General features: G+C 34.4%; 1 protein-coding gene across 1 annotated transcript; it reads left to right on the top strand.

Annotated features, from left to right (window-relative positions):
- Positions 1–4,736: 4,736 nt before the first annotated feature.
- LOC131625106 (uncharacterized) lies at positions 4,737–8,500 on the top strand. The gene is made up of 3 exons (XM_058896000.1): positions 4,737–4,885; positions 7,526–7,659; positions 7,890–8,500. The coding sequence occupies exons 1-3, from the start codon at positions 4,737–4,739 to the stop codon at positions 8,498–8,500; spliced, it is 894 nt and encodes a 297-aa protein (XP_058751983.1).

Genomic DNA, 8,500 nt, shown 5'->3' on the forward strand with positions numbered 1-8,500 from the left:
AAAATATTAGTTTTAGTTGATTTAAATTTCTCAACATTTATTTTAATTAACTTAATTAGGATTTGATTAGATTTTTTTGGATTTAATAATTAAAACTAATTAGACATTTAGATTTAATTTCATTTAGGTTTATTTTCAAAAAAAATTAGATTTAGATTAACATTAACTTTAAATCTTTTTCTAACCCTAAATCTTTTTTCTCTTCTCTCCTTCAATCTCTTTTCGACTTTTCAATTCATTCGCTATTTAATTTTCTCGCATATTTTTTATAAATTATGTAACTGCTTATGGGATGTAATAGCTTAAATAGGACTTTCAATTTTCGCACTTTATTTTTCCGCAAGGTTTTTATTATTATGTATCTGCCCCGAAGCCATGTAATAGTTTAATTAGGGCTTTATTTTCCGCACTCCCCGATTATGTAACTCTCCCAAACCCATGTAATAGCGTAGGATTTTTACTTTCCGCATTTTACTTTCCGCACTCTTTATAACTGCTAGTAACTAGGGGTTGTATGACAAGACTAATAACTGGATGTTAGCTAACCCTCATTCAAGATTAAATAACTGAATCAACACACTTCTCACACGCTCACCTTTAGGTTAACCTCTCTTGTTGACCTACGATTACATGCTCATGTCCCTCGAGCGTAGGGATACTTTAGCAAGAGATGCTTACGATTAATATTATCATAGTCCATTCGATATAAAGATCATAGTCCCGCGATGACCCTCTGAGTTTCCTACGAAAAGATGATCTTGTCCTTCGATGACCCTACGGAAAAATTATGATAGTCCCTTCGAATTGCTAAGGTATCCTTACATGTTGTCTTCTATGACCATTCGATGACCCTACGCATGTCCTTTCACATCCAATAGATAGGATTTCCTATTAACTAATGGTATGGATAATACTATCTTCAAAACAAAAAAGACATAGAATAGGAAAGACTTTCACTTAGTGGGTAGATGCTCCTAATTGCTTGCTCACACTCAAATTCATTTTCAAACCTCATACTTTCAAAGCTATTTTCAAAAGAAAAACACTTTATATACATTCATACAAGAATCATTATAAAGTCAAGCTTTCTTAACACAAATATTTTCAAAAATAAGACTCTGTATACATTCATACGAGAATCATTACAAAGTTAAATTTTTTTCAAAAACATACACACAAGTCAAACAAAGTGAGCTAAGCAATTAAGAGCTCGTGGATAACCATGGATACAAAGGGTGCTAGTACCTTCCCTTTGTATAACCTACCCCTCGAACTCAAAATCTTTTAAAGGTCTTTCCTATTCTTTTATGCCTTACCTAATAAAATTGGATAAAATAAAAGTTGGTGGCGACTCTTGCTAACCGCAACATGTTTTACGAAAAAAACAAAAAGTCAGTTTCCCACCGTATTACACACGCCTATGTTTCCACACAAGGATCAAAGCCACCCTCTTTTCTTTCCACACAAGGATCAAAGCCACCATGAATGCATGTACAATTATCACAAAATATATGCAATTAAGATCATCCATACAATCTTAACATACCACATACCACAATAATTCACGCAATGAATTATCCACCAATTGTACAAAACATACTTATCATGTAACAATCACAACTATGCACAATAATTAGAATATATTCATTCACATTCAACATGAATATCATACCACATTTATCATGCCAACAATTGTTATCCACAATTCACTATTTCACTACGCACATAAAGATAATCATATATTATTACACAACAACATCATAATTAATTTATCAAGATCTAACCATTTCTATCCTGTCATATAGATAATTACATTAGCTTCCAAATGCTTCAAACGACATATAAAAAGGAGTTATGAATCAAAAGTTATGAAGTTTGGAAAATTGGCAAAACATGGCACTTTAGCTCGGCGGAAGAAATGACTCGCCCGACGCTTCAAGTCAGTAACTTGGCCACCCTCTCGCCCGCTTGTCTCACTTGGAGACGGCTTGTGAGCGAACGCTCGCCCGACACTCCGCACAAGAAACCAAAAAAAAATGCGTTTCAGCACACCCCAACACCAACCCAACTCTGATTTTTGCCAACCAAAACTCATTCCAATAGCAAGTTATCACATGTTATGGGTTCCTATTCATGTTTCTAATCATGAGTCATCATTCTAATAACACTAAACATGATTAAAACACAAAAATCTCCTTGATTCAACAAACCCTAACACTGTGGAAATTTATGGAATAGAGAGAGATGAATACATATCATACTACTACACATTGCATATATATATATATATATATATATATATATATATATATATATATATATATATATATATATATATATATATATATAATATTCTAAATGCATTAATTATTTAAAATTTTAACTTAATTATAACACAAAACATGTGATAACTTAATTATTCTAAAATCTTATATATATATATATATATTTAAGATAATGAGATTTCTCCCTCTTACCTTGAATTAAACTCCTTCTTCTTCAAGAATCCCCCAAATCTCCTATTCTTTATCTACTCTTCTCTACTATTCTCTTCTTACCAAAATGATTATGTTATAAAAAATGACCTAATCCCCTTACTACCTCATTTCTCTCTAATGGGCTTAGTAACACTTGCTACCCATTATTTTCTATTTCCCATATTAGGCCCACTAACATATAATTTCATTATACTACTAATAGTATAATCAATCCAATTAGCACAAATACACACATAATTAAATAATTAAGTAATCATTATATCACATAATAATTAAATAAAATAAACAATCAATAAAAAACACCAAATAAAAATAATTAAATAATTAACTAATAAAATCAGGATGTTACATGTAACATGTGTGTGAAACACAGTCGGTGCTCGTTTGTTTTTCTAACCACTTGTTAGCAGGAGCGGGATTGAAACAACTGGAGGAGAGGTTTCTGTTTCTTTGAGATGTTTCAGGTGTGGAGGGTTGGTTCAGCGTGTCGCTGATTTAAGAGTGCTAGTGTTGTTAAGGCTGTATTGTTTCTCGAAACTGAGAAGAGTACAAATTTGAGATTCTTGTTTACTGGTCAAATTGAGATGTCTTTAAGGGAGAATAATCAAGTGTTGGTGATGTTCGCTTCTCTAAGAGTGGAGAATGATGTGATGTCCAGCGATATGGCAGTGGTGTGTAAAAATCTGTTTAAAGTATATTGGAGTGCTTTTTTAATTATCGTTTCCACAAGGATTGAGGAGATATTACCGCCGTTCTACAGTTTATAGTGTCTTGAGCTAGAGTTACTTTAGGGTTGGTTTTGTCAAAGTTCATTCACAAGTTTTAGTAGAAAAGATTAAAATTAGGAAAGTTTTAAGGTTTTAAATAAGTATCAAGACATCATTTCATCAACCTAATTTGTATGTCTTCTACTAATCATGCATATGAACTTGTTATCAATCAATAATATCACGTATCACCGTCTATACCGTTCGTTTCCGCAACGTTATAGCAAGTTTTACTGTATTGTTCAACCAAGAATTTCTCAACCAATTGAACAACACAAATAACATTTATAAACCGATACAAAGTGAATATCAACCATTAATTCCATGTCTAGACTTAATGTTTGATAGATGATAAAGTTAGATCAAGATATAAATATTGTATTTCACAAACATTTAAACCATAGAAATCCAAGAATAAGCAAACTATATCATCTATATTGATTCATAACTTGTTCATACACAATACTCATAAGAGAAACATACAAAATGAAAGGAATACTACATCTTGTCTTGATACAAAAGGGATTTAGCTACCCATTGACTTGGTAGCTTGCACAAGAAGGAAAAGATGAAGATTATCAAGCATCAACGATGATTTCTCGACGATTGATGCTCCGATTCTTTAGTTCTATATTGCTACAGTGGTATATGGCTTTCTTTCTCTCGAAAATGTCTAACCCCTCAAAATATCTGATTTGTTCCTTAAATAGAGAAACAAAATATCGCAGAGCGCGCGTCGCGCCCTCCTTTCTGCGCGACACGTGGAACATTCTGCTAAGTAGCCAAGAAAACGTCCCAGGCCGCACGATGCGCGCTTCTCCGCGTGATGCGCCCTTGAAGCTATCAAAATCTTTGAAATTCTTTCTACTCTCCAAGCTCCAAGTTTCCAACCTAAAAAAAACATTACCTGAAATAAAATCTCCTACAAAATATATTAATATAAAACAAAAACTTAATTAACTAAACTACTAATATTTACTTCGAAATAAAATGGGATTAACACGAATATGCGATAAAATCGATTGAAAGGTGCCAAAAACTATACTATATATTAACACAATTTGGTACCTAGCAAAATCTAGAGCATGAAGTTGAGTTCTCCATAGATTTAGTACCCGGTACTAGACTTGTGTAGATGGCTCCATATCGTATGTGTGCTTCAGAGTTGGGGGAGTTGAAGAAGTAGTTAGAAGATCTACTTGAGAAAAAGTTTGTTCGACCGAGTGTTTCAATGCGGGGAGCGTCAGTTTTGTTGCTGAAGAAGAAAAATGGTAGCATGAGGTTATGTGTTGACTATTGACAACTGAATAAGGTTACAATCAAGAATGACGGTTTGATGGATTAGTTGGTTGGTGCTTGCATGTTCTGTAAGATTGATTTAAGATCGGGTTATCATCATATTCGAGTAAAGTTAGAATATAATCTGATGAATGCATTCAGAATGAGATATAGTCATTATGAGTATTCAATAATGCCTTTAGCTGTGTCTAATGCACCAGGTGTGTTTATGGAATATATGAATAGAATATTCGACGCGTATTTAGATCAGTTTCTTGTTGTGATCATCGAGGATGTTCTAAGATATTTGAAATTGGATATGGACCATGCAGAGAATATGAGGTTTGTGTTGCAGACATTGAAAGATAACAAGTTTTATACGAAGTTGTCTAAGTGTAAGTTTTGGATGACATAAGTGAGTTTCCTCAGTCATGTGATTTCTAGTGGTGGTATTGTTTTGATTCGTCAAAGGTTTATGTTATGTTTAAGTGGGGGACTCCAAAGTATGTTACTGAGATCAGAAGTTTCATGGGATAATCTGGTTATTACAAGAGGTTTATTGAAGGCTTTTCAAAGTTGGCATTGCCTTTGATTCAGTTGACTCGAAAGGGTCAAGCTTTTGTTTGGAGTGTGCAGTGTGAAGAGAGTTTTCAAGAACTCAAGAGAAAGTTGACATCAGCGCCAATTTTGATTTTGCCAAGTCCAAGTGAATCCTTGGTGTGTATTTTGATGCTTCAAAGATCGTTCTAGGTGGTGTGCTGATGCATAATGGTAAGGTTGAAACTTATGCTTCTAGACAGTTGAAATTTCATGAGCCAAACTACCCTATGCATGATCTAGAGTTTACATCCATGGTTTTTGTTCTCAAGGTTTGGAGACATTATTTGTTTGGTTCCATATTTTAAGTGTTCAATGACCACAAGAGTTTGAAGTATATATTCGATCAGAAGGAATTGAATGTGAGGTAGAGGAGGTGACTTGAACTTCTGAAGAATTATGATTTTAGTTTGAGTTACCATACGGGTAAAGAAAATTTTGTAATTGATGCTTTGAGAAGAAAGTCATTTCATATGCCGACGTTAATGATGCGAGAATTAGAGTTGATTGAAAAGTTTAGATATCTCAATTTGGTGTATGAAATGACTCCTAACAGTGTGAAGTTGGATATGTTGAAGCTGACTAGTGGTATTGTTGACGCTGTAAAGCAACAAGCAAAAGATTTTGAAGTATTACTCCGGGAATTATCGTGTCCACAGAGAATGGTTGGTTAGAATGTCGTTCAACGGTTTCTATGTTTTTGAGCTTGGGTTAAAATGGATTGAAAGTAAAAGCGGAAAATAAAACATATGAACAAAAAATAAATACATTCTTAGGAAAGAAATAACTTATCAGGCATGCGAATACACTCACTCATCACAAACTTAAACTTATCGACCCGTTATACTCAACCTACAATACTCGCCAATGTCATCATGTATCAATCCCAACATCCACTGTATCATCTCATAGGGGATCTCTCCACCAACCTCAACAACATAGAAGACAAGTGTGACTCACGTCGATGATCTCTAAACACAACATAAACAACACAGAGGCATTAAGCACATATACCCAAATGAATGTCAGCTCTAAATCTATGTCTAGAGTCTAGAAACTAACATATAATCATCCTAGATAAGGATTCGAGCAGTATATGTCTATAGCAACCCAAACCCTAAGCACAAAACAAAAATCCGAGATAACAATCAACAAAGATTTGTAAAGCAAATTAAATATAAGGCCGTTGACAACAAATATACTTGATTTCAAAGTAAATACATACACAAAACCCAACTATGAGAGAATACACAAAGAGGAAGAGAAATGAACCAAAAATATCCCGGTTTGTCAGCTCTGATTGATGACCAATCCACCTCCAATCATCCAAATGCAAGCTCCATAGTTGTTTTCTAAGTTAATCTACCCTAAAAATGGAAGTGATGGAGTTGGTACATAAAACCCCCAAAACCATAACATAGAAAATGTCTCAAATGAAGAATAAAAACAATTTTTTTTACGCAGGAGCGCTAAGCGAGCTGAGTTGGCTTAGCGAGCTTGCCTTTATTGACAAAATATCTAGTACAGTAAAAGAGACCTCGCTTAGCAAGCTGACCGCGCTAAGCGAGGTCATGAAGTCAATTTTGCCTCTATTATTGAAACTCCAAGCGCACTATAGCTTGGCTTAGCGGACGTCTGCAGAATTTTCTCCTTATTTCTCCAAAACTCTGTATTCGAAGTTATGCCTTCGACACTTTATTACTCGAGGCTCCGATGTGCATCAATACCTATAAAACGAAGGAAAAACTACCAAACAATGCATAAAACGAATCAAAACTTAAGTATACGAATATTTGCACAAAAGTTTGGATTTTATTATAAAAATGGAAAGAATAGAATCGATAAGTGCCACAAATATATACTCAAAATAACGATATTTTGGAACTTATCAGGTATTCTCGACGAAATAAGATAAGGTCATAAATTAGACTTGAAGTTGACTGATCGTCTTCTGTTAATCACAGGACGATATAGGTGATTTTAGAATCGACGAGAATGGTGTTATGAGATTCCGTAACAGATTTTGTATTCTAGATGTACCAGAACTTAAGAAGAATATTCTTTAGGAAGATCACATGAGCAATTTGAGTATTTATCCCGATGCCACTAAAATATATCAAGATCTGAAAAAGATATTTTGGTGGTCAGGAATGAAGAAAGATATTTCTATATTTGTATATTCATGTTTGACCTGCCAGAAGTCAAATATTGAACATTAGATCCCATCGGGATTGATGCAACCGTTGAATATTCCAAAGTGGAAGTGGGACGTCCTTTTTATGGATTTTGTGATATTTTTTCGAAGAATTCTAGGGAAAATGATTCAGTTTGTCCTGTAGTGGATAAATTGACTAAATCAGCCCATTTTATTCTTATATAAAACAGTTATTCATTGTCAAAGTTAGCTGAAGAGTATATTGAAAGGATTGCCAATTTTCATGATATCCCTTTGAGTATTGTTTTTGATACAAATCTGAGATATACATCGAGGTTTTTAGAGAGTTTGCAGGAATCTATAGGTACTATGCGTATCATCTGCAGACAAACAGTTAGTCAAAAAAAGACCGTTCGGTCTTTTGAGCATTTGCTTAGAGCTTTTGTTTTGAAACAGTGAGGTAACTGGGACACATTTACTTACCGTAGATTGATTTTACCTACAATAACATTTTCCATTCAAGTATTGGGATGACACCATTTGAAGCTTTGTATGGTAGAAAATGTATGAGACCTTTGTGTTGGTATGAATTAGGTGAGAGTGTTGTGCTCAAATATGAGATCATTCAACAGACCTCTGAGAAGATCAAGATGAACCAAGAGAAGATGAAAGCTTCACAGATTCACCAGAAGAGTTACCATGATAAGATAAGTAAGGCACTTGAATTCCAAGAGGGAGATCACGTATTTTTAAGAGTTACTCCGGTGAGTGGTGTTGGACAAGCATTGAAATCTCGAAAGTTCACACCGTGTTTTATTGGTCTTTATCAGATCTTAGGGAGAGTAGGAGAAGTGGCTTACAGAGTTGCTTTACCGCCGTTTCTTTCAAATCTCCATAATGTCTTTCATGTGTCTCTGTTGAGGAAGTACATTCCTGATCCATTTTATGTGATTCAAGTGGATAGTGTGCAAGTTAGAGAAAACTTGACAGCAGAGGCATCTCCCTCGAGAGTAGAGAATCCAGAAGTGAAGCACTTGAGAGACAAAGAGATTGTGTTGGTGAAGGTAGTGTCGGGAGGACCTACTAGTGGAAGCATGACGTGGGAGCCTGTTAGGTGCCAAATTGTGTTAATATTTACTCATGTATTTGGTACCTTTCGACTATTTTATTCGCATATTCTTGGATCCCCGTTTATTTTGAAGTAA

The sequence above is a fragment of the Vicia villosa genome, unplaced genomic scaffold (assembly GCF_029867415.1).
Source record: "Vicia villosa cultivar HV-30 ecotype Madison, WI unplaced genomic scaffold, Vvil1.0 ctg.000189F_1_1, whole genome shotgun sequence".
Taxonomy (NCBI): Eukaryota; Viridiplantae; Streptophyta; class Magnoliopsida; order Fabales; family Fabaceae; genus Vicia; species Vicia villosa.